Source organism: Branchiostoma lanceolatum, chromosome 18 (genome assembly GCF_035083965.1).
Source record: "Branchiostoma lanceolatum isolate klBraLanc5 chromosome 18, klBraLanc5.hap2, whole genome shotgun sequence".
NCBI classification, from domain to species: Eukaryota; Metazoa; Chordata; class Leptocardii; order Amphioxiformes; family Branchiostomatidae; genus Branchiostoma; species Branchiostoma lanceolatum.
In genome coordinates, this window is record NC_089739.1 from 15,134,568 (window position 1) to 15,159,293 (window position 24,726).

The 24,726-nt window shown below is 40.5% G+C and overlaps 1 protein-coding gene across 10 annotated transcripts in view; it reads right to left on the bottom strand.

Annotated features, from left to right (window-relative positions):
* Nucleotides 1-24,726, bottom strand: part of LOC136424387 (oxysterol-binding protein-related protein 1-like) — a 207,010-nt gene that overhangs the window by 68,282 nt on the left and 114,002 nt on the right. For all 10 annotated transcript variants that reach the window (XM_066412975.1, XM_066412973.1, XM_066412974.1 and 7 more), the window contains one exon: nucleotides 6,550-6,706. In XM_066412975.1, the coding sequence (XP_066269072.1) occupies nucleotides 6,550-6,706 (157 nt within the window). The remainder of the gene's footprint in view (nucleotides 1-6,549; nucleotides 6,707-24,726) is intronic.

The following is a 24,726-nucleotide window of genomic DNA, read 5'->3' on the forward strand; positions in this document are numbered from 1 at the left end:
AGTTTTTTTTTTTTTTCAGAAAGCAGCAATTTATTTTTTTATCTTACAATATACAATTGATTCATATGATTGTATCTATACTTATTATGTTTATTTCATTCTCTCCCTAGGATCTAGCAGTGACAACAGCTCTAGTGAATCCAGCAATGACAGCAGTGGTGACACTAGTGATGAAGATGATGAAATGGGCGATGCATTACCAGCATTGCATATGTATACATATACATGTGTGTATATATATATATATATATATATATATATATATATATATATATATATATATATATATATATATATATATATATATATATATATATATATATATAGTAGAGGTGTAGTTGATTGTTTCTGCAAAGACATTGTTGTCCCTGCAGGACATCCCTGGACAAACTTTTTCATTGGTGAGACATTGTTTTTTCAGTGTTTTTTCAGTTTTCCGTATAGTCTCTGAAGGTAATCAACTGACTATTTCTGCCAACAGATTAATGCTATGATGTTTGTTTTACTTCTATTGGAAAGAGCAGTCTGAGAGCTTTCTAGCAATATATAGACTAAGTTTTCCTAGTCTTCTCTTTACATAAGAGCTGTATAAATGGTAAACCAAAAGTTCATGTTAACATCTGCAAACTCCAGAATCGAAGTCAGTATTCTGGTATAAAAAAAAATCCGTTGTAATTGTCAACCAAAAGTGAAACTACCAGCATACCAGCATTGTATATATATAGTTAAGTACTTCTGCAGAGTTTTATGGTAAAGGGAAAGCATTTTTGCCCCTGAGCTGGACAGACCTTTGCATTTGTGAGCCTTTTCTTTCTTCAGTTTTTCGTATTGTTTCTGGGGGTACTCAAATGGCTATTACTGCCATCAGATTGATGCTATGATGTTTGTTTTACTTGTATTAAAAAGAGCAGCCTGAGAGCTTTACAGCAATATATAGTTTTCCTAGTCTACTCTTTACATAAGATCTACATTAATGTTAAACAAAAAGTACACGTTGACACCGGTCAAGCCTGGAATTATAGCCAGTATTCTGGACTACAGAAAAAATTTTAGCCAGTGTCAAGGGGGTTAACTGCATCACCCATTTGTCTGCGTTTTTGGTGCAATTATCCGGCTGGTGCAATTATGCGAAATGCCCAGCTGAACCGCACCACCATGGGCAGGGGGTGTATTGTTAATCAGAAACACTAGCATAAAGAAAACATGACCCTTTGCTGAAAATAAAGAAATGACTACGAACCTGTTTAAATTTGATTTTGCATTCTTTCATTTTCCATGCAATCCACCGCATTAATTTACAACACACGTAACGTTACAGGGGAGGCATTCTGAAACATCGTCATGGGATAACAGTTTCTGTGTCACATTACGTAGAGCCTACTACTATTGTCGATTTACGTAAATCATGTACCGCCATAAAACTAGGAATTGAAACTAAAATTGGTTACTGAATACGGGTGAGCCCAGAGCAGTGCCCCCTCTCATTTCTGGGCAGATTTAACTGTCGACACCATGGTAGTGCATTAACCAATGTGTTATCCAGTGGGTAGAAATGGTTAGACGACTTAGATTGGTGACAGATCCTTCTCCTTATAGCAGAGCCGAACCCGGGTATACCTCGTTCCGGTGAATGCAGGAAGTTTCTACGACGCAGATTCAGCTCTGCCATAAAAGAATGTGACAGATGATCACATCAGCACCACACCGCCCAAAGCGACTGCTATGTCCGCCTACGCGTCTGTAGCCCTTGCCAAGTCGCTGTGCGGTTTTCGACTAGATGTATGTGAAGACGCCGGTCTGTTATTATTGCAGCAGTATGTGAATATAGCGCTGCCGCGAACCTCAAACCACCGAAAACACCCTATGTCATCCTAAACGCGATATCAAATCCCCGCGAACTTAGATCCATTCACAGTAAAAAGACAGTGTACAGGTAGAGACCAATCTTTATTGAGTACAGCATGCTGTCTGCCAAAGCGTAATGCCGCTTTTGGTAGGCGTGCGACTCTTAATGGTTCCGACACGCCCCGTGACCCACCCGGGACCTTCCATATGATTCCTATCAACGTGACTGTCAAGGGAGACCGCCTTTTTTTGTTACTCAAAACAGTTTTAAACATATTGGCTGTATTGCGCCTTTACACCGGCAGGTATCGGCTCATTTGTACAGCGTTTGCCGATTTTTAGCGCACCTTTTTAGTCAACTTGTCGAGGGTTTTTGAAAAATTTTGGTGCAGTTATCCGGCATTGGTGACAATGCACAGTGCAGATATGCGGGCTGCAATTAAGTGGCTTCGTCTGTACCATATTTTCTTGATTTAAGTACGCACCCCCGATTCAGGAAAAGTTACAGGCAAATTTGTGGCCTTGAAAGGTAAATTGAAAAAAAAAAAAAAAAACCAATAAAGTACGCACCCGTTCTTCGGGCCGGTGCAACAGTTGAATGTCCCGACAAGTACATGTCTTTAAGGCAGTTCCTACCACAAATAATTGTTTAAAAGATTAAAATACATTTAAGTCCTTTATTAAGTGATTGTGTAGTACTAATAACTAGTTGCAGTATTCTAGCAGGAAGTTTTCATGTTTCATCCTGTATATACATGTTAATGGATACCCTGTACGGTTATAATTAGCGCCGGCTGTGAGGTACAGATTTGCAAATCATCAGACTTGGAGGAAAATTGCAAATGTTCATCACTGGGTAAGAATGCTGTGATCAGAATACTCTTCCAATACAGGCAACATATAGTAGTTGATATAAAAATTATCCAAAGAACAAGACAATAAATGTTCACGGCAATGCAAAGTGTATAGCATGCCGATCAGCCTGGCAGACAACCGTCAGAAGGACCAAGCTACTGACGAAAATCGTCTCCTATTTTATATATATTTGGGCGGCCTACCTTCTCATAATTTTTGTGTAAGACCTAAAGAAGATCATATAAGTTCGAGACCCGGTATTTCTCCGTGAAATACAGCGTAACATCCAACCGAAAACTAGAAAACCGGCGCGACATGTTTTTGGCTGCCCCGACATTACATAATCACTCACTCACTCACTCTCTCCCATAGCTTAGTCAGCCGTCGGGGCAGCATAGCTTTCACTGAAGGCTCTCCACTGCTGGCGGTGTAGTATGCAAATATGTAATCGCTTTACGCATCTCTAATTCGCTGCTGCTGAACTAATAGCACAAAAGTAGTTCCGAGGCAGGTTGCGTTTCCACGTCCAAACTTTGATCATATCTACCGAAATTATGCATATTATCACGTTTGTATCTGTGCATAGGCAGAATTTAGCAGGCCAACATTAAAAAAAAGGAGTCCTCTGTCACATAGTCCAGTTTGAAGAGGCTTTAGGCCACATCATTTTTATTTCTTTTAAGCCGCATTAATTTTATTACTTGGTTCTTGGAATCGCCGCTTCTGAAAAATCGAAAATTAAAAAAAAAAAGAAAATCGAAAATCAATAAAGTATATACACCAAAAATATCCTGCAATACCAGTATGAATTGATACAGGGCTCTCTTTGTAGATAGCTACAAGCTGGAAATAGTCACATGATATAGATGATATAGAGGGTCGGCAGCTGTCGAAAGTACAAAAGTAGCCTGGAAGAAGTTGAAGATTTTTGCCATAACGTCGTAGGTAAGAGACCACAAACTGCAGTGTTCATAATGGCAGTGAAGAGAGACAACACAGTTTGGTAACATTTGATCGTAAGGATCTTTTGGGGGAGCCAGAAATTTGGGACACAATTTTGTTCAAGACGATGCAGTGGAAGTACACCTTAAAAAAAAACTTAAGTCAGCACTAGAAGAGGCTTAAGTCAGCTCTACTCTTGGATCTTGTACAAATGAACCTGGCATGAATGATAACAGTAGGCAGGTGGGTTCTATGAAGATAGGACAGTGCTGAATAAAAGTCAGTTGGACCATTATCAGAATAAAACTTGCATTGCCGTATACTTTTTCTGCACGTGTTAACTTGATGAACAGAAACGTTTCAGGGCAAAACCATTCATATTTCTGGTCAAAATATTTTCTACCATGACATAATAATAAAAACATAATATTATATTTTCTGTTGAAATACTGTGCCCTCATGATATGTATGATAGCACATTAAAGATGGGTTATTAAAGTTGAATTGATTCTCTAGTTTACTTTTTTCCATTAGATAATAGATACCGCAATTTGTGCATTATATTTCAGGAGGTTAAATCCTTTATTATATTCAACGTTAGCTTTAAACAATTTCTTCCTGTTCAAAAAATGTTTAAATTATTGTGACTTAGGCCTAACGTTAAGTGAAAAATCTCATCAGTATTGGTATAACGTTATGCACCTGAAATCTTGCAATGACTAGGGGTAAATGTCGGTTTGGCTTAATCAGGTACAATTCCAGTTTTATTCAGGTACTCATGTTCATGCCTAGAAAACTGAACCAACAGTTATAGAAAGAGACAAATGTGAATTAAGGCTTGATTTAGGGTTGTTTTTTTAACCTTTTTTTGGCAGAGGACCTAACATGTAATGTTACTAGTAATACGATGTCTAAACAGAAAGGTCTAACATTATAAGTTTGTACTTCGTTCAGTTTTTTTCGACTCGATTTTGGACTTTCAGGTATTTTGAACTTTGTTCTTGAATGTTGTACAGGTCTGAATGAGATCCAGTGAACCGGTGTCCACCCCTAGACCAGACGTGTGTATTCATTTTGTGTCTTTCTTTTACACAAGGCCCCGGCTCTTCAGAATTGATTCAGTGGAGCAAATTTTTAATTTTATTTTTTTCGCCCTGTCGCTTCATATTTTTCCTGAAAAAATCCAAGAACCACCAAATTAGATTGGTGTGGCATTAGGATCAAATTCAGACACAGGTAGCATTCCTACCATCACTGGCACTTGGTATACATGCTACCAACGTAGGGAGACCAGCAGAACATTTTTTTTGGTAGAGCTAAAGAAGTTGTTACTAAATGTGAAAAGATTGTTACTGGTACTTACATTACCATAATTATATACCAGCGTTTGTCCAGACCATACTAAGGCCACACCAATTTAATTTCTTGGTTAATGGATTTTTTGAAAAACTGCTAAATTCCAAAATCAACATGAAAACAGAATCTCAGAGGAAAGTCTGTGTGAACAGGGTCAGGTGCAAGTTTTCACCCCTAGCCTTCTGTTTCTGTTTTAAAAAAAAAATTGTTAACCAAGAAATTAAATTGGTGTGGCCTAAGACTTGTAGATATACACTACCAAAAATCTTTTTTTCTGATTTTTTTCTTATTTTCTTGTTTTCTTATGTTGAGAAAGATTTTCTTATACAAAGGAAAAACAAGAAAATTCAAGAAACCTTCTGGCAAGTCTTGTCCATGTCAATTCTTACACAAAGAATTTTTTTTCTTATGTTAACTTAAACCAAGAAAATATTTCTAGCATGCTCTTCTCCAATAAGAATTTTCTAGAAAAATAAGAAAAATTTCTCTGGCTTAATATAAGATTTGTTTTTGTTTCATCAAATTTGTATTCTTACAGATTCTAATTCCCATAAGTTATTTTTTCTTGAAAATTTCATTCTACTAGAATTATTTCCTTGAACTTTCTTGGTTTAATTCAACTTAAGAAAAAATTTCTTAAATACAATTCTTGTTTGTGCTTAAAACAGGGATTCTTGTTTGTGCTTAATACAGGGATTCTTGTATACAGAATAATATTCTTGCTGACAGAAACATTTTCTTTGTAGAAGGAAAAACAAGAAAAATAAGAAAAAACATTTTTGGCAGTGTCTAGCTGTTTTCACAAGTGCATTCCATACTTCTTATCACTTCCTGTCAAATACAGATTTATGAAGTATCGTACAATTTGTCTTTACAACAGATCTAGAAAAGGCAATACTGTGCAGCTAGTTTTTCTCAGAATCAACCACTACCTGCTTGCAAATGCTTGATTATATATCTCTAAAAAACGATCATGGCTGTTGGGTAATACAAAAACAATGAAATGGTTTGCTTCAATAAACAATGCACATGTTATCTGTGTGTCAGCTAAATGTTCGATATTTCAGAAACTGAAAGAGCTGGCACCTTGCAAAAGTTGTCTGATATAGTTAACAGTGTAGGCAATAACATGGTACCATTTGGAAAGTATTTACAAAAACTTCATTTTTTGTTACTTTCTAACCACATTTGGGCACGTTGACTTAAAGAATGGGTGTTTCATGATCAGTCTAGGAGATTTTAATGTACCTATGAGGGTCAACAATGTAAAAAGGTTACAATCATGATGAAAAAATAATCAAGACTTGATAGATGGAGGCAAGGATAGATTATAAGCCATTGAATCTGATACAAAGGCAGACTTTGATGTGAAGGTCACGTCAGACAGGTCCATGAAATGTTTCATGTTTAACTTCACATTTTGTTTAATTTCAGTGGTTTGAAGGTAACGTTATACGAATTAGTTGTTTTTTTGTTCTCATACGGGGACTAAGTACAATGAAAATCAGCAATATACATGTACATGATTTTACAATCCATACAGTGACAAACCTGTAGGTTTTGGATGCACTGGCTGACATCTCAACAATCTGTGCAGCCCCTCCTAGTTGTTGTTCTTGTTTGCAGGCATGTTTCAATGTCTCATGCTGTGGACTGCTACTTGTAGAACTGTTGTCTTCCTCTAGGCTGATGAAGGACCTGGGAGACCCTGAAACAACAAAGCACTGTTTCTTAGCAAACTTTTAAACTTTATTAGGTCGCACCAATAGACCCCTTTCCAAATACCGCGGCTATTTTGAATCCAGGGCGAGCGCACGTGGTTCGAGCGCCGGAAAAGTAAACACCCGGTAAGACCAAGCCAGCGGTAAGGCGTCCCCAATAGAAACCAGCGTTGAGTCATCTTCGGCGGCCAGATAGTCTCCTCCTCGGTGAAATCCATCGATATATTTGCATGGCACAAGTTGATGATATTGTTGTGGACACTTGGACTCGATATCGGCCAGTAAAATGGTGAATTTCTGCTACTTTTCCACAGTTCCTGCCGGGATGTTGAACGCGCGCTACAGTGATAGAATGCTAATATGTTTACACCGCGTGCTTGTAGTTTCCCTAATAAGGTTACATAAAATCTAGAAAAATCCCACAAAACACACACTTTTCAAGCTGGGATCCTTATAGCTACTTAGATAGAAATATACAGAATTTCACCGGTTGTGACCGTAATTTTGGTCGATGCCAACTTCGCCTGGGAAAACGCGCGTTGAGAGGAGGTCGTGTCTGTCTAACTTTTCTTTTCTTTCTTGTTACATCGCCCGCATGGCGATATTTGACATTTCCGCTGAATGCAATCCCACAAAAAAAGACGTGTAGGCTTGAGCTTAAGGTCCTTTTTGTTTAGTCTCTACCAGACTAACCGCGCCGGCTACGGTGAGAACATTTGTCGGGGGACTTTGGCCATGGAGGGTTGCAATATTGGACCCCCTTCATACATTTGACTCTATTTGGCCAATTGCTACAGTAACTATTTTCCCAGCAACCCGTGGAGACTGGTAGAGTCTAATTCTTGTTAGGAATTTAGCAGAATTTCAACGGCTTCTTTTGACGAGTTTTCTGAAATATCAAAACCTAAAGTACGTGAGTGAAGATGGAGTGTTTTCACTTTGCGCCGTAATATCTTAATTTCCGTCGAATGATATTAAAGAAACGTGAAAATATAGACTTGAGGGCTTTGCTAGTATAGAAATTTTACGGAACGTCGGTGGCTCCTTTGACTTTGACGATATTTTAGTGCCAAGATTAGTTTGATGAAGTTCATGAGTGAAGCAGGGGGCGTGTTTTCTTTGTAGCGTTTTATTACATCACTTTTCGCGGAAATATTTTAGATTTCCACAGGATGAAACCCCACAAAGAAAGGAAAAATATCGGCCTGAGGTCCTTCAGTCATCAAGTCAATATTATTTAACGTTTTTTGGGTTCCATCCGGTCAACAGATATCTGAAATATTGCCGCGCAAAATGATTTAAAGAAACGTCAGATACAGTGGAAAACACACCTTCACTCACGTACCTGGGGTCCTCAAGACTAAATTCTTGGAATTCGAAAAGATCTTCTAAAAGCTGCCGGAATGCTGCCAAATGTGTACCCAAAAGGACACTGAACTCAAGCCTATATTTAATGTCTTTTTGGTGGGATTGCATTCAGCGGAAATGTCAGATATTGCTGAGCGAAGTCGATGTAACGCTGCACAGAAAACACGACCCTCCCTCAAACTAACGTAATTTCAAGATGATGTTGGCATTGTCACGACAACCAAAAGGCTCAAGAGTCATACCTAAACGTAGCTACAAGGATCCCAGCCCGAAAAGTGTATGTTTTGTGGGATTTTTCTCGACTTAAGCTAACATTACTAGGGAAACTACAAGCACGCGGTGTAAACATATAAGCATTCTATCACTGTAGCGCGCGTTCAACATCCCGGCAGGAACTGTGGAAAAGTAGCAGAAATTCACAATTTTACTGGCCGATATCGAGTCCAAGTGTCCACAACAATATCATCAACTTGTGCCATTCAAATATATCGATGGATTTCACCGAGGAGGAGAACATCTCGCCGCCGAAGATGACTCAACGCTGGTTTCTATTGGGGACGCCTTACCGCTGGCTTGGTCTTACCGGGTGTTTACTCTTCCCGCGCTCGAACCACGTGCGCTCGGCCTGGATTCAAAATAGCCGCGGTATTTGGAAATTACACTTACGTACACATAGACAATACAAGGAGAGAGCTACGCGGTTTGGGGCATGTGATGTCTTTAATCTGTGTGAAACTGCTCCATAGTAGAGGCTTATCGGTTGTGCAAGACATCAACGGCCAAAGAACGTGGTCTTGGCAATTACAAACGGTAGTGTATTACGTACAGTGTTGGTGAAGTTACACAATTCTATTATAATACATTCTTGAAAGAAGTGAAATTGCAGCAAGGGTGGGATGGTGGTAACATCGAGCGGGAGGCGAGCCCAGCCGCGCCGTTCGGCACGGCAGATGCCGCAGAATAGAGGCGGCACGAGCGGAGGTCAGAGGTCGCTTCCTCCAGAGTAATTCCCTACGATTGGTCCAGACCAATCCTACTATAATTACACTTACGTACACATAGACAATACAAGGAGAGAGCTACGCGGTTTGGGGCATGTGATGTCTTTAATCTGTATGAAACTGCTCCATAGTAGAGGCTTATCGGTTGTACAAGACATCAACGGCCAAGCCGAAAGTAATGAGGGCCCAAAAACGCGTAGCAGAAAATGTAGTAAGTCGTAGTGGTATGGTAAAACTAAGTTAAAGAGTAGCTAGATAATCGAGTTCAAACAAAACAGTCCAGGGCTGGTGAAGGATGCACTGCAGAACGTCACCGGGCACTGTCGAACAGCGTAGAGTCAGGCCGGAAAAGGTGCGTCGGCGTGGAGAACTCTAACTTAGTACTGTGAAGTAGGCCATGGGCGGGCGCTGGGAGTCTTCGGTACGCAGCTGGAGCTGGTTTTGTTGCACTGTCAATCTTTCTGTGCAAAACTAATCTAATCTATTCTAATCTAGTCTACTCTACTCTAATGAAGTGAGTCAAAAATTGCGGAGCGTGATCCCAGGCTGGAGACGATCTCGCTGCAGGGCACTGCCGCGAACTCCAGGTCGGCCCGGAACGTTACATGTAAGTCGCATCGACGTGGAGTGGGGGTCCTGGGAGTCTTGAGTCCGCTGCTGTAGATGCCCACCGCATTTTTGTAGTCCGTGTAGGTACGGGTGAAAAGAGGGAAAGGCGTGCGATGAGGAAGGACCGCTCGTGGAAGCTCGTCGCGAGAAGAAAGATGGCCGCCAAAGTCCCGCGGTTGTCTCGCGAGAAGTGAAGTGGGGTGGGGAGGGGGGTGTCGTTCCGATCGCTGTAGGTAGACTCTCTGTGTGGACGTTATATAAATTTTTGTAGCACAAACTCAGGATCAGGCAGGAACGGGTGTGCAGTCCCCGGCTCAGGTGAAGAAAACTCAGGACGCCGCCAAGGATTACATGACAGTGTAGAGACAGCCGGAATCAGTCGTCGGGTGGAGCTCTAACTTATTAGGACTGCGAATCCATGTGGGCAGCGTTACTGGGAGTCCATTGCACACTACGGCAGTCTAGCACGCCGCGGCCCTGTCTGAGTCCGCGTCGGGCCCAGCGAGGACGGCATCCCGCAAGTTTCCTGGCAGATTCATGTGCCTCGATAGCTGGGGGACGCCGCACGGTAAGTTGAAATGCTTAATGGAAGCTCGAGAGGGGAAAAGTTTCCGACCGGAACATCAAGCGGGAGGCGAGCCCAGCCGCGCCGTTCGGCACGGCGGATGCCGCAGAATAGAGGCGGCACGAGCGGAGGTCAGAGGTTGCTTCCTCCAGAGTAATTCCCTACGATTGGTCCAGACCAATCCTACTATAAGGGGTCTATTCTATTTGTTGCTTTCCAGATATGGAAAAAAACAAATTGGAACGACTGGGCATTAAGAAAGAAGTTTAAACCCCTTCCTATGATCTAGAACTGCACTGTCGGTGTTCACTGATAACTTTGCCATCTAAACATTCTCCCATTTCTTTAGTTAACAGAAATAAGTGTGGCAAATTAAAGATTATTGCCATGGCGAAGGTGTCTGGATGGGTTGATCTTTCTTCACTGTAAAGAAAGTACCAACGTAGCACTCTTAGTTCTGCCATAATATTTGTTCAAAAAGCACTTAGAAACAAGAGTCCGAAGACCCAAAATCTCAATGAAATTTGTTTTTATATATGATGTGTTTTATTTGCCCTAGTTGTTTGTTTTTGCCGCTGGTTGTTTTATTTTATGTGCCAAAGGGTATCCACATACAGGTTTGGTAGTGTTCCCATTTGTGGTTTGACCACCAGCTGTTGGGACCTGTTGGGAATAGTTGACCTAGATAAGAGACGAACAGATGGTGCGACCTCAAAGCCCACAATAGAGTAGATATTTCTCATTATTTATGCAAATTCAGTCCGACCCACCTGCGTACCAAATATCATGAAAATCTGTCGCTCCTTTCTTCAGTTATTCTCCTTTGAATATTTTTACAAATACGCCATTGCAGTTCCAATGGCACATACCAGGGGGCCCAAAATCGACCATGACGTTTCTCCTCTCAGCACCTACCCACAAACCAAATATCATTACAATCCATCTACACGTTCTATAGTTATGCTGATTTTACGCATCCGGTGACACATACATACACACACGGTGACACAAACATACACACACGCGCACACACGCGCAAACACTCTAACTTTGCATGATTTGCACTTCAGTGTGTACATCTCTGTCCAACCTACCTGCGTACCAAATAACATGAAAATCTGTTGTTCCTTTCTTCAGTTATACCCCTTTAGAACATTTTTACAAATAGGCCATTGTAGTTCCAGGGACACTAACCAGGGGGCCCAAAATCGACCTTGATCATTCTCCTCCCAGCGCATACCCACATACCAAATATCATTACAATCCATCAACACGTTCTACAGTTATGCTGACTTTAAGCATCCGACGACACCCATGCAAACGATTTACCTCCTTACTAATGCAAATTCGGTCTCATTTGCATAGTTTGCACTTAAGTGTGTACATCTTGGTCTAACCTATCTTTGTACCAAATAACATGACGATCTGTCGATCCTCTCTTCAGTTCTTCTACATTGAAGATTTTTACAAATACGCCATTGCAGTTCCAATCACACATGCCAGGGGGCCCAAAATCGACCTTGACCTACCTCCACTTAACACCCACCCACATACCAAAAATCATCACAATCCATGTACAGGTTCTACAGTTATGGTGACTTTAAGCATCCGGTGACACATACATACACACAAACACCAAACGCAAGCAAAACAGTATATCCATGAAAAAGCCTTTTTTCATGGAGATAATCAGTAAGGCGTCTGCCAAGCAAATATAGAAAGGAACCATTAGTTACTTGAGGAGTTAAAAACAACTACAAAGGCAACATTTGCGAGCAAATACAGCATATTTAGCCATACTCGCCATGCGAAAAATGGACTGTCCCAGATTACAATGGACCATTCTAAAATACTTCCACTAAAATATGGATCACCCCAGTCCAAAATTGAGTTTAAAAACAATTAGTCTCTCCATACAGGAATGAAGTCTTCCAGTAGCACCTCAACATAATATGGACCAGTCCAAAACCATATCCACTTATACAAATACACTTCTGCTAACAAATGGACTTTTTCATAATCACTCCAGCTCAAAATTGAAATAAATAATTAAAGAATCCTCCCCTTGCAAGAATGGGATATTCCGTGCCATCTCCATGTAAACTAGACCAGTCAAAAAATATCTGCTCAAAATTCACCCATGTACCAAATTTCAGGTCATTTGCTTGTAATACCAGGGCAGGGGAGCCAAAAATATAAAAATTGCCTAAAAATGCCCCCAAAAACCTCCATAAAAATGATTTTAAGGCCTGTTTCGAAACAATTAAAAAGAGGTCTGGGGGTATTTGCCATCTTTAATTACCTCCATGCCTAATTTCAGGTCGGTTGGTTAAAAAATGGCGGAGTTGAATCCATTTGAAGATTGGTCAGGAGAAGAAGAAGAAGAACATGACTTTGTACAACAAGAGTGGTTTAAAAAAAACCCACAGGCGACGTGAGGATTAGTATGAAAGGAGTAAACATACATCATCAATATATAAGCCAAGCTAGGAGATGGCTGGACTGCTGGTATAGGCAGTGTTAAAAAGCCATGTAGACGAAATTTGCTTGCGGTCATAGGATTATTTACGTTTTATCTGTAAGTATAAGTTATCATCACCGTATTAAATTTTCTGTACTGTCTTTGATGTGCGACATGCAGGGTACAGCTGTACAACAGCTTATCACACGAGTTCGGAGACCTCATATCTCCGTGAGATAGAAGAACTTTATTGCACGACAATTGTACATGGTACAAATTATGGCAAGAATTCGTAAACATAATACAAAGTAGAAGTATAGAATAAAACTAAACATCCTAATTAATAATACAATACAATAAGGGCTAGCATACATTTTGATATAGCATCCTAATTTCTAATACAATACAATAAGGGCTAGCATACATTTTGATATAGCGTACCAGTTATGATCGAGTTGGTTTAATCATTAGTTTCGGTATTTTTCCTAATGTGAAAGCACTTGTTTTGAGAAATGTGAATAACTTATTACGTAAAACATCATATCTAGAGCATTCCTTGACAAAGTGAAATACATGTTCAATTTCCATTGGACAATATGGGCAAAACCTTTGGTCAGGGGCTATATTGTAATATCTGCCCGTCTCTATTTTTAACTTATGACTACTGATTCTTAACTGAGTTATCGCTTTACGAATTTCAACATTATTTATATCAAGATATTTTTCTTGTTCATAACGGTTTTTTGATTTGTTGAGAAAAGACGATTTTAAATTACTCCGTGAGATATGACTTGACATTTGCATGATATGCTTGGTCATGTACATGTACACTTTTGATTAAATTACGAAGGTAACAAGGTTGACAGTCAAATCATTCACCACTCAGAAGAATTATGGCACTTTTGCATTAATTATGCAAATCTATTTGCATAATTGATATCTGATTCCACCTGATATAAATAACACATGTTACATGTAGTTGAGTACTATATTGGAAAACATATCAAGTATAGATTTTTCCATTAATTATTCAAATAAGATCCGAATTTGCATAAATGGTACTTCATTATGTTCATCTCTCTCTAAGCTAATTGCATACTAAATATCATGGAAATCCGTTGTTCCTTTGTTCAGTTATTTTGACAAAAACTCCCATGCAGTTCACAAGCAATCTGCCACCAAAAATTAAGACATAGCACGTCTACGTCAAAAGATACACACACAAAAACACGAAATTCTGCTGCACTACCAAGGTCATATACTAGGGGGACAATATCGACCTTGAACTTCGTCTTTCCAACACACACACACACACACACACACACATATATATAGAACAATATTTCCTTTTTTCATGGATATAAAAAGCAGGAATTTTGGCTTAAAAGTAGTGACAGTGCAGTTTATTTCCCTATCTTTCTCTTTTGGTAAATATGTAATGCAGTAGTTTTGTATATACATAATAGACAGTGGGGTATCTCAATCAGGTCAGAACATAAATACTAGCGTACGTCAAGTAGCTAAGGTATTGTTATCATGCTAGAACATCAGTAGGGGCGTTGCTACGCACAACAGAAAGGAATTGTCTTATGGCGTAATTATAACTTGAGAACTCTGTAAGGGTTCTTTCTATCTAACAAAGCCGAGACTCAAAGAGAATGCTGTACAAGCAACCCTGGCTGGGGTACGTTTGATCTGGGCACACTGTGATATAAACGCGTCTCCAAGCCACTGTAACTTTATTTTCTTGTCCACCATACCTTTTTAACGATCAATCTCATTTTGATTCCTAACGATTCACGTATAGTGAAGTGGCTTAGCTACGAGAAATCTATCGATGTCAATGAAAGCCTGAGCGCTTCTGTCACTACAATTTTTGCAGGCTGGACGACCCTTATGTTCACTCGTAAATTAGCACTAAAATTTCAATCAAACAACGCCTGTTTTTTTTAGAATATGACGACGTTTACGGTTCTAGTATTTGCGAGCTCGAGTGGCATTTTTAGTCACAAAGCATCCCGGGCTACATGAAGGCAGCTACAACGGCGGGTCCCCCAACTCCGGACGTAAATGTATGAGTTTGACATCGTATTGCATCAGTGTCGGTTGTCTGAAAAGTGTTGCGTTTTGACAAATGATAAATATGAGTAGCTGTGTTTGGGGATTTCTCTTGTAAAGTTGATTTTACATCGTCCGTGCACGATTCTGCCATTGATCTCAGTCGGTAAAACCAGGAAAATGTTGTTTTGAATTCAACGTTCCATATTGCTCCATTCTAATTAAGGCACCGTAAGTTCGGCATACAAATATTTTCATCTCTCTTCGATGAACTTTCATCTAGTAAATAATTTTTGATCGCGCGTAAGTTTCCGCCAATGCGGGGCGCGCTGTAACTTTAATAACCCCATTCCACTAGCGCTCTCTCTGCGACCACAAATTAGCCAGAGCTCAAACAGAGAGCGCCGGCGTCAACCTGGGAACGCGGAGGGACCGCATAAAGATAGCCATGGTCGCCATCCCCGCTGCGACTGTTTTGAACCGGTTCAAAACAGCCGTCGTCACAGTGAGAGCGCCGGAAACGGCTATCCAACAATACAATTATGAGCGCAGTGAGAGCACCAAGAGAGCGCGCGGCCAGCGCGGTGATTGCCATAATAGCGCCTGAAGTGGGATCTAAAAGGCTGCGGCGAGCGCTCCAGGAGCGCCCAATGGTCGGAGCGAGCGCTCTACGAGGGTGATAGTCTCAACTCTCAACTGTAGTTCACACAAATTTCATTCTTGAAGTGGTGTATTTTGAATTTGATGGAATTTTTCTGTAAAATCATACTTACGCAAAATGAATAATTTTCGAAATACATGTAAAATAATTGCAAATGTACTTTTATTCATATCTAATACCATCAAACGGGAGTGATTTCTTAAAATACTCTAGATATAACACAAATTGACGAGACATAACTTGGAGGAATGTTAAAAATGTGCGCATGCTTATGATTTACACTAAAATCAACTGAGATATGGATTAGAAAGCAAAGTTTTGATTTCATTTTCTTTACCTGAGCATTTAGATCACCCATACTAAACCCGATAAGATTTTAACGACTTGACTGTGTGCCTATGTCTATGAATGGCGATTAAGACGCTTCCGCAGTGACCGTGTCATGATTCTGTCATTTGCCGTGCGCTCTTGTTTTCTTTGTGCAAGAATGTTTGATATTCCCCGTGTTTTTTTGTATCCTAGCCCCCTTTAGAAAACAAGTCAGGGTTCATTTGTACCTATAGTATTGTCTCATCCAGAATATTGACACTTGAGAGCGAACCCTTCTGTTTTTGCCGCTAAAGCACAAATACACAAGGCACTAATGTTTATTATGTTAGCGCACTGAGAACACCCCCGCAACAGATGGTCATCGCAAGACGAGACTGGCAAGACCCCTAACGGGCTGAGTGTCTAAGCCTCGAATTGTTTTATGCCCTACAATTTATATTTATACAAGTAGAAATTGGCATGTAGAGTAGAGTAGACCCTTTCAGCAAGGTATGTACTTAATAAACTCACAGACTATGGTCACTTGATAAACTAAGAGAGACTGAACGAACACCTATTTTCCCCCAACCATAGCTCAAAGGCGAAAATAGGTCACCGGCCAAGCTTAACCTTTCCCTGGGCCGGGTCAGAGTGTGTGGGCCACAAGGTTTTTCGTTGAAACAGCTAAATTTTCTCATCTACATATTACAGTTGATATAACGTATTCACCAATCAGTCGTGCGATACAATAAGATCCTCCCTCGAAACACCGTCTACTATAGTTGATTGACGTATGACGGTATGACTGGTTTAAAAGCCGCTGCCTCCGCGAGGAGAGCTTCTTATTCACGGTGGAGATCTCGAGGCTAGAAGTCTACCGGCCGCTCCCATTTCGGCGTGCGCAGCCGGACTGTGCTGGTCACGACCCTCCCTCCACTGGTCGGCCGCGGACATCGCTTCCAGCACCGTAGAGATACAGGGGAGCTCCCGCCAGTGCCGTTATCAGACAGAACAGGGGGAACCATTGCGGCGATGATAACCGACTTGGTCACCAGCGGCCCGCTCGTACACAACAAGTGCTGGGACAAGTTTTCTCATCAAATATCAGGTTGACTGACGCTGCTGCGTAAACTCCTACCGGGTGCAAAAGACTACCGCGGGGCGTCCTAAAGCCCCTTATGCCCCAAAGAGAGCCCGACCAAACCACGGTAGGCCGCGGATACCTGAGGTTATTGTCCATTTGTCTATCTTTAACCAGAGCTCCTTGGGTAGATGTTCTCGTAAACCTATCTTCATCTGTGTTACTGCCGAGACGTCTGAATTTTCTCATGGTTGGTGACTTTTGATTTGAATGTTAATTTGAATGCATTTTCGGCTTGTTTTAAATTATGTCTGTGCTTGCTAAATACCTCAGACGTTGTTTTGACATCTTGGACGTGTTTAATCTGCTAACGTTACAGTTCAGGAATTCGTTTTGTTACTTTGATAATTGCCACGAATAATCGTACATTGTTGTACTCTTGTCTTCCTAGAATAATTTTTTAATTGTTCATTGTGGTGACGGGCTTCTCTATTTGTCACTCACGTTACATGTGGAATGATGATCAAAGAGTTGACCATTTATCACGGTTTTCGACAATGTCAACACTACAGTGATTTCCGCCCAGAATGTTAACGGCGTCTGGAACAGTTGTGTGTTCTTGTGACCGTGGGGTACCGTGTACGGGCCGTATAGTGGACATTTCTTTGTCTTTTACCGAAGGTAACCTTAGAATTAGGTCACACAAGAATAGTAGGGCCTGGTCTGTTGCATTCTGTTTTATACTATGCCAGTGCCACTAAGTTAAATGGACTTGGCTAGTTTTCGGTGTTTGTAGGAACTTTCTGTGGGTCCGATGTAGTATTACGATTAGAAAGGTTGTTTACGGGCGGCTCTGGACGGCCAGGAACGGCGTAGGAGACCCTGTTCCCCGGGCGTCTGTGAATTTCAAGTGCGCAGGATTTAAAGGTATGTTGTTTACGTATCCGATGGTCGTGAGCTGTACAGAGTTTTTCAACCAAGGTAAGTAAGTAGAACCGTGACCCGGATATTTTTATATGTTATCAGTGGTTATGAATATGCTAATGTCGACAGAGTTTATTCTTCTTGTTCGACGACATGATGCGCGAGGTGATAATAATGACTTTTTTTAAAAATCAGTGTTTATCAGTATTTCGTAGAATATGTTTTGTTTTCTTTCGTTGTACTCATTGTATGGCAATTGTTTATTAGCTCAGTTTTTGGAAGGCACCGAACGAGTACTTGTACTCGTCTATGATAGGTTGTATTTTGTATTACGCATTTATTTGTTCGTAGGGGCGTTGCATTGGTGTTGTGTATTAGGTTAGAAAAACAACTACTATATGGGCACCGTTACAAAATAAGACTTACAACAAGTACAAATTGACAACGACTATATAGTAGTTGTTTTTCTATTCTTGTTGGCTCAAGTTCAATCAGTAAATAGTTCGCCAACTGCACATGTGGTCCAAATTCCAAGTAGTGGATTGTATGATCTAGTGATAAATGGTGTTGATGATGACTGGGCATGTTTTTCTGGCTCAGTTGCTGATGTACCAGTTACCGCATCTGTTACATTTTTCACTGTGTAAGAGGAAATTGAAATTATGGTTAACGTTTGATCTACATGACGCACGTCATGTTCCGCCGGGATTTTCCGGTCTTACCTACCTTATATTCGCTCCTATTCGACAGGACTTATCTGTCGAGATTGGATATTCCAGTAACGATCTGTTTCCCCTTCTTCAGGTCAGGCCCTGATTTATGGCCATGGATGGCCAGTAACGGCCCACGCCTGTTCCCGGGTGTATATTTTTCTTCCATTTTCAGTAAACCCCACACGTGCAGCGAGGACCCAGGCCCATCGCCTATAGGACAACGTAAGAATCGATGTCTTACAGCGGTAAGCCAACATAGACAATAGTGTTTCTGTCGTCTTTGTTAATCTGAGTAATATGCAGTCCATATGTTGTGTCCTTTTAAGGTCTTTCCTTAATAAATGACAAACATATAAACCTTTCTATACGATTTGCGCTCTCTTGCGCTATCTTGCATTCTGTCAACAATGTCGGCTCAAATGCGTTGTATATACATGGATGTGAAACCAACAAATCCTTGAATCGTGTTCATGCAGGGGAAGACCATAGCTACACAGACCATATTGTGACAGGTTAATGACATTGATTTATTTATGCCCTTTTCTCTCTTACTGCCCGCAGGTGAACTTCGTCATGGCTACCTTCAGACTGCATAACGAATCATCGCAGAAGAATTGAAGTGTGCGACAATAACATTCACCCAGGAGAAACAAACATTGAATGCAGGATCATCGCGAAAGCAAAATGAAAAAAAAAGAATAAAAAACACACACAATGAAATAGCAAGTTTGACGCAAACGCACATAACAAAAACAAATGAAATACAAATAGATAAAAACTCTCATACACAACATGCCCAATGTTCGAGAGATCTTGTCTCTATGTCCTTCCTTTATCCCTTTATATGTTGGCATCTGAAATAACCTTATCATGTACTTGTCGAAACGTAAAATCCTTTATTGTTACAAGTTAAAACAAAAATATGGATGAATAGCTGTGACACTATTGCATCATGATCTACATTGCAACGAACCCTGCCAAACCATAATTTTATATTGTAGAAGTAAAAGCTGATCAAAACATCGGCAAAATGCTATATTAAACTAGTGTGTAAAAACTACCGCCTTTCCTTTGCCCGACTCATTAGATTTGAGTTCCTCCCTGTAAGTGCAAATACCGTTCCCGCAAGGTATTGTCAAAAACTAATTCCCTGGGGAATGCGTGCGTGGAATATTTAGAATTCTTTCAAATTTGATCCCAGCACTATACAAACGGCTCCGCCCCTGAGGCGTCGCCAAAAACAATATGTTGAGCCCATACCTAAGGGCTCAACATAACAATATGTTGAGCCATACTAGGTATGGCTAAACATAAATATGGAAAGGCCGGAGCACACTCCCTGTGTTATGTCTTATATCTAGTCAACTGTTTGTGTCTTATATCAATGTGGAGACCGTATAAAACAGCCGTTCTGGGTGCCCCATATGGCGGCCGTCATAGCGTGTTTCCTGGCTTGTTGGGGCCCTAAATGGGGTATACCGGTATACCTATACGGGTACCTAATACGGGCACGGGTACCTATACAGGGTTTTCCTCTCACCCGTCCCAAACTCGCTATGCCGTGGTCAGGCCTTCGCGCTACCCACATTCATTAGGGATGAATGTTCACATATATTTAGCTCCCAGCCAATCGGATAGCCCTTTGAAGGGATACGCCAATCGTGTCTATTTCCCCATGTTAGTATTGTTGTGAAGTTGAGACCTACCTCACGTGGCATTTCGTGGGAAAGTGGGAAAGCTTGCGGAAGTAGCGGACACAACAAGGCTGATTTAACATTACATTTTTTGTCGTCTAGTGTTTAAATCTTAGATATGTAACGTTGGGTCCCATAACTTCGACAGTACCATAACTTCGAACGAGTTTTACTTTGTCTTATTATGCAGAAGAGAGACATGTTTGTTTCTATCCACTGTGCTGAATAAAAACGCCGAGAACCCAAGTTCATGCATATAGCTGTAGTGTGAATGAAACACGGATTTGTGTACAGTTAAATGATTTTTGCGCCACCAGGAAAATTTGACTATAAACCATGGCTACGTTTGATGCAAGACCATTTCGTAATGGCCACTCTTACATGAAGAACAGTCAACAATCGTAACACAAACTTTCTTGTTCTACACATGAGGCACAAAGCTATACAAAACGCACAAGAAAAGTAGGTGTTCGTTAGTTTATGTCGCGATTAAAGTTGTCTTGAATAACGAAATAATCGCGGCTTAGAACGCCCTCCCCCCTTTACGTCACGGTCATTCCGTTGACCACGATTCGAATGTGATGCTACTGTGTTGACATTTTACGGTCCCCCTGTCCAAATCACGTAATAGCTAGTGAGGCTCCAAAACGGCAAACCTTATTAATCTAGCTTGAAACACGTCGGATAAACTTGCATTTGATAAGTTCCCGTCGGCAGGCTTGCACATGGTTCCACAAGCAAAAGCATTGCCATTGATGTTGTAAGCATGTAACCTAACCTTGCATTTTGTTTGAAGATTGACAGGCCGCTTTGCTTTGATGTGGGCGGCACGGGTCTCTGAATGCATCAACACGAAGTTCATTGAATTAAAATGGCGATTTCTCATTGCTTGCTCAAAATGAAAATCGAGAAAATCATGAATGGTGAGCTTTAAAAACAATCTTTGAAATATGTCATAACTTTGCACTGAATTGACCGGGAAAACAAGGAAGATTTGCAGCATACTTTCTGGTCACATGCGGTGCCGTGCTGAGTGCAAATGTCGCCATTTCAGTTTCCGGTGTAACGATGCTTTGCCGGCAGTTTTGGACGTACTTGTGGCACATTTGTTGCATTTGTTTGTGCATGCTACGGGACCATTTGTATGAATTGAGGTATCTACTCTCATTGCCATACCAAAGAACGGATCGTCAACGTTGACATAGCTTGGAACGCAACAAGCGGCGTAAACAGTCGCTAAGTCACAGCGCGCCCTGCATCGGTGGAGACTTACGCACGGTCAAAAATTATTTACTACAGGGAAGCTGATTCAGAAGTTAGTTGACACAAAATTCTTCCGTCTGTTTACTTAAGATCGTGCCGGCAAATTGAAGAGAGACGAAGGTACTTGTATGTCGAAGTTACGGTACCCTAATTAGAATGGAACAATGTGGAACGCTATATTCATAACAACATTTTTCTGGTTTTACCGACAGAGATTAAAAAGTAAATCGTGCATGGACGGTGTAAAATCAACTCGACAACGGAAACCCCTTAAACACCGCCACTCTAATTTATCATCTGTCAAAACGCAACACTTTTCAGACAACCGACACTGGTGCAATGCGATGTCGAACTCATAAATTTACGTTCGAAGTTATGGGAACTAACGTTTCTTGTTTAGCACTGACAGTAATTGGCAGCGTGGGGATTGGATGCTGTCCACAGTCTAGAAATTGGCACGCTAAATTGTTTCAATGCCCGGCTCATGCATGCTGCCTTTCATACCCGTCCAGAAATGATTCTTAAGTCTTTGAGTTGGTATCTTCTAAATTTCTAATAGTTAGGTACATTTCCTTTTCATTAAAGCTTGATTTTAACGATGAAGTGAGGATTTTTGAAAAATTTGGTGCAGTTATTCGGCATTGGTGACAATGCACCGTGCAGATATGCGGAGTCACTAACAATGCAGTGAATGGGAACCGGTTTGGGATTTGGGGATTCGGTGCAGTTAAATGGAATGTGCGTTTATCCGATGTACAATTAAGTGGCTTCTACTGTATTTCATCATCATCATCATCATTTCATGTCATTATGTGTCATATGCTGACTTTGTTGGTTCCATTTCATTCCATTTCGTTCCATTTCGCACTTTCTGGGGACCCATCATCACCATCATCACGATTATAGAGAGGGGCAAAAAAGACCAATATAATACAAAAGAAAACTAATAACTAATTTTGTTTGTTAAAACTTGATCATTCGATGTTTAAGTGGGCAGCTTCTGAATTTCTGAAACTAGACATTTTTTTACCTAACTCATAAAAGGCGTAAAACTCATAAAAGGCATAGAAACTGGTTTGTTTGATCATACAATTTTTAAGTGGGCAGCTGCTGAAACTAGACAACCTAACAGTTACTCAATGAACAGGCGTAGGAACTAGTTTATTACACAATATCTAAGGCCGCATACCTCCTGATAAAACAAGAGTAAAGAATATTTTCTTATTTGTTAAACCGTGTTTGGCGTGTTCACTTGATAGTTAAAAGTTTAGACAATTTCGCCTGGCCCAATTTCGTCCAGCATTTATATGGTGTTCAAAATCGGCCTATTCATAAAAAATGAAATCAGTGTAACGTTAGCATTGTCAAGAACACTTTCTCTACCTCTCTCTCTCCAATTTTACGTCTTTTGTTCCCCATCATCTGGGGGTTAGAAGTGTTGCACATGGATGGGGAAGCCCCAGAACTCCTCATCAAGTGCAAGTCCTTTTTTGTAGCAAGAGTTTTTATGGCTGGATGCCCTCCCTAACGCCAACCCAAACCCTACTGCTGGGCTAAGGACATGGGAAATGTGTGTTAAGTGCCTTTCCCAAGGGCACAACGTCTGGGTGCATGTCCCGACATGTCTGGGTACTCCACTGGGGATTGAACCTGGGTCTTATTGGTTCATAGCCGGATGCTCTGCCACTGTGCTACACAGATGCCACTTTGATAAACTTTTTTACAAAACTAGAGGGGCAACATTTGCGAGCAAATGCAGAATGTTTACCTTAATTCACATGGTCTATCTTTACGTTTCTACCAGGTAGGATAAAGTGTTTTATTTAGTCAAGGACTTGATTTAGTTGATGCATTGGCACATGTCCATGACACAGGACAAGTCAATAAGAGACGTATGAATTCGCATAATTTTTTACCTGCTTTAACGAAATGGATGCATTATTTGTACAATCAATAAGGAAGATTTATGTTTCAATTGTGCTAAATAATATGAATAGCATACTCATGAGAAAGGTAACAGGGCTTAAGAGCAACATTTATTGATATGAATGATGCAAAATATGACATCTTGAATTTGTAATACATTGGTGACAAATGATAGAATATCTAAGCTAGTGACACATGTAACGTTAAGATAAAGGTGAATACTATCAGACACACATTTTGTGAATTTGAACACTATTTGCATAATTAATGAGACATTTCTGCAACAACTTTGATATTTGCTACATATGTAATCTACAAAATAGGAGATAATAAATTAATATGGATCATTCCAATTAGAAACTTCTTTGCATATCTAATTAGTAAAGTCTGCACTCGTATCCGTAATTTGGCTACATGAAATCGTCGGTGGCTACAGTGTCCGTGCTTTGTTTGCATTCATCTCGGAAGCGCATGTTGAAATCCAAGTAAAGCAATTCACGGGGATGAGAGATTTCTTCAATAGCACGGCAAATACGCCTTCCAATGTAAAGAGTTGTTATCGAAAGTTCCACCGACGACACAAGTGCCCATTGAATTGTATACATAAGCATATATATAAAAATCTCCTTTACGCAACACAACTCGGACACCATGTTTTCTTCTCCTGTGCCCTTTTCAAAGAATGGGATATACATGTAGTTACACAAACAGGTGAACTTCAGTAATTTTCGTCAAAGACACGGGGGCGTAGCGACAAATTGCGAGCTAACATTGTGCTTGCCGATAAACGAGTGCGTACATTGTCATTTCCCATGTAAATTTAAAGACCGAGAGTAGGAAAAAGTATGTAACGTTACATTTCCTATTTTTGTGACATCTGCAATTTCTGTAAAAGTAAAGGATTTTAAGTCATATATAATGCAATCTTGAGAAGATTTTAGGTAAAGAAAAGGAGGACTTTCTCGAAAATAACTTAAATTTCACTCTGCTGGTGACATTTTTGCCGTGCGTAAGTTTTTACCGATGTAGGCGCGCGGCACCTTAGCGGCCGTTTTAATACGCCGTGTTGCTTTTCTATTCAATTCATGTTGACATTGACGACCGATTGCTTGATATACCAAAGACGGCAAATAATTTGTTTTACGGAAATCGCTGGTTATCATGATTGTAAAGTTTGACACAAATCTATATCGAAAACGTCCCGCAGTTGCCGATCATACTTGATCATACTGATCTCTGCACTCTGCACGGTACCGCATGTACCTGTAATCCTAAAAGTACACAGACAATATTTCCTGTAATTCAAGTCAATCCAGGGCAAATCATGATTCCCACCCCACGCACATCAAAAGCGGGCCGCCGGTCAGTCATAAT